Raw genomic sequence first — 2,269 nt, forward strand, 5'->3', positions numbered from 1 at the left:
CTGCTGCTGCTGAGTCACTTCATTCGTGTCCGACTCTGTGTGACCCCATAGACGTCAGCCCATCAGGCTCCCCCATCCCTGGGATTTTCCAGGCAAGAATACCGGAGTGGGTTGCCAGGTCCTTCTCCAATGCATGAAAGTGAAAAGTGAAAGTGAAGTCGCTCAGTCGTGTCCGACCCTCAGCGATCCCATGGACTGCAGCCCTCTAGGCTCCTCCATCCATGGGATTTTCCAGGCAAGAGTACTGGAGTGTGGTGCCATTGCCTTCTCCGGATGAACATACTACTAAGTCTGTTTTACATAAGAACACTACAGCCTCACAATGTCAAAAAACTTACCCAAGCCCACAGAGTTATAGACTAGAAACGTTCATGATTTAAACATTAGTGATACATTTGACCCAAATGTGTGTGTGCTATTGAAAAATAAAGTAATTATAAAGTCTTAACATAATTAAAAAATCTTAACCTAGTCTTCTCAATCATTTTCCTAATAGCCAGCTGTACATCTTTGTTCCTGAGGCTGTATACCACAGGGTTCAACAGTGGGGTGATGATGGTGTAGGTCACTGTCACCAGCCTGTCTTTTCCTGATGTATATTTGGCTGAGGGTCGCAGGTAGACAAAGGAAGCACAGCCATAGTGGACAACGACCACAATGAGATGGGAGGCACAGGTGGAGAATGCTTTTCGTTTGCCTTCAGCTGATGAGATCTTCAGGATAGCAGAGGCAATAAATCCATAAGAGATGAAGATGAAGATCAAGGGCACAACAAGGACCAAGACCCCTCCAATGAAGATGACCAGTTCATTAATGTAGATTTCAGCATAAGCGAGGCGGATGACTGGTGAAATGTCACAAAAGTAATGGTTGACCTTGTTGGAGCCACAGAAAGGGAGGCTAAAGACCAAAGTTGTTCCCAATAAAGATATTAGGAAACCACTGACAATACAAGTCACTGCCAGTTGCCCACAAACTCTCCAGCTCATGAGAATGGGGTAGTGCAAAGGCTGACAGATGGCAGCATAGCGATCATAGCCCATCACTCCCAGAAGCAGGCAATTGGTGACAGCAAAACCAAGAAAGAAGTACATCTGTGAAGCACAACTCACAAAGGACATTGTCCTGAACACAGAGAGCAGATTGATAAGCATCTTGGGCAGAATGACAATCGTGTAGAAAGTTTCAGAGGTAGAAAGGACACATAGAAAGAAGTACATGGGTGTGTGGAGGCTGTGATCCAAGTAGATTACTGAGATGATGGTGATGTTTCCACTCAAGATGATCAAATAGAGGCAGAGAAAGACCACAAAGAGGATAAGTTGCAATTCCCCAAGACTGGAGAAACCCAGAAGGAAGAACTCAGTAACACAGGAGGAATTGGCCATGGAGAGTTGATCCCATTGAATAAAGTCAATATGATCAAGTCCAGAGTCCTTTGAAACTAAGAAATCAGAGAGATATAACCTTCATAAAGTCACCAGTCTGGTATGAAAGAGAAATAATAGGTGTGGGAGAGAAAAAAGGAAACCAAGATAAAATAATAAAGCATTTTACAATAAACTAAGTGAAATGTATCCTAAATTAATATGTGCCCACATTGCTAATTTTCTGCAAATGATTTTAGCAGAGAATTTGGGGACAAGTGTTCAAATGAAATGGACAGATATTTGCTCAAAGTGTATTCTCCTGCCACCTAAGAAATATAGTCCCTGCTTGTAGATTTATGTAATCTCTGCTTAGTTTGTTGATAATCTAATCCTCAAAAAAACTTTTATCTACATTAATTGTGATTTTAAGTAGTCATAATTTTATCCATATTACTGATACATATATTCCACAAGGAATACCACCAATGTATGAAGATCTACAGCCCACATGATTTTAATAGTTTCTTCATCTAGGTCAGTCAGTAATCATTGATTTGTTTTTTTCTTGCTTGTCCTTAAAACACGGAATTCTCTTTCATTACTAACAACATACCCCATTTCGATGCAGTCATTTGTTGAAATTAATTTGGCTTACAACTACAGCTACTGTTTTAGAATTAGTGTATGGTTCCTATACAGACTCTAGCATTAGTTTTTTTTTTTTTTTTTTCCCCCAGCATTCACTGTTTTCCCACTTGGTTATATATCTTATTCTTTATATACCTGACTTGGAAACCCAACAGACTATTGTTCCCAGGCTCCATCTCTGAATTATTGAGCAGGAAGGCTCAGATACTTTCCCTGATGACTCTGACACAGTTCTTATTGCTGGTACTAGA

At 40.6% G+C, this 2,269-nt stretch overlaps 1 protein-coding gene across 1 annotated transcript; it reads right to left on the minus strand.

Moving 5' to 3' along the window:
* Positions 1-434: 434 nt before the first annotated feature.
* On the minus strand, positions 435-1,749 carry LOC109556701 (olfactory receptor 10R2-like). The gene has a single exon (XM_019958140.2). It carries the CDS (start codon positions 1,386-1,388, stop codon positions 435-437), a length of 954 nt encoding a protein of 317 aa, XP_019813699.2. The 5' UTR covers positions 1,389-1,749.
* Positions 1,750-2,269: the final 520 nt, after the last annotated feature.

This window comes from Bos indicus, chromosome 3 (assembly GCF_029378745.1).
Source record: "Bos indicus isolate NIAB-ARS_2022 breed Sahiwal x Tharparkar chromosome 3, NIAB-ARS_B.indTharparkar_mat_pri_1.0, whole genome shotgun sequence".
NCBI lineage: Eukaryota > Metazoa > Chordata > Mammalia > Artiodactyla > Bovidae > Bos > Bos indicus.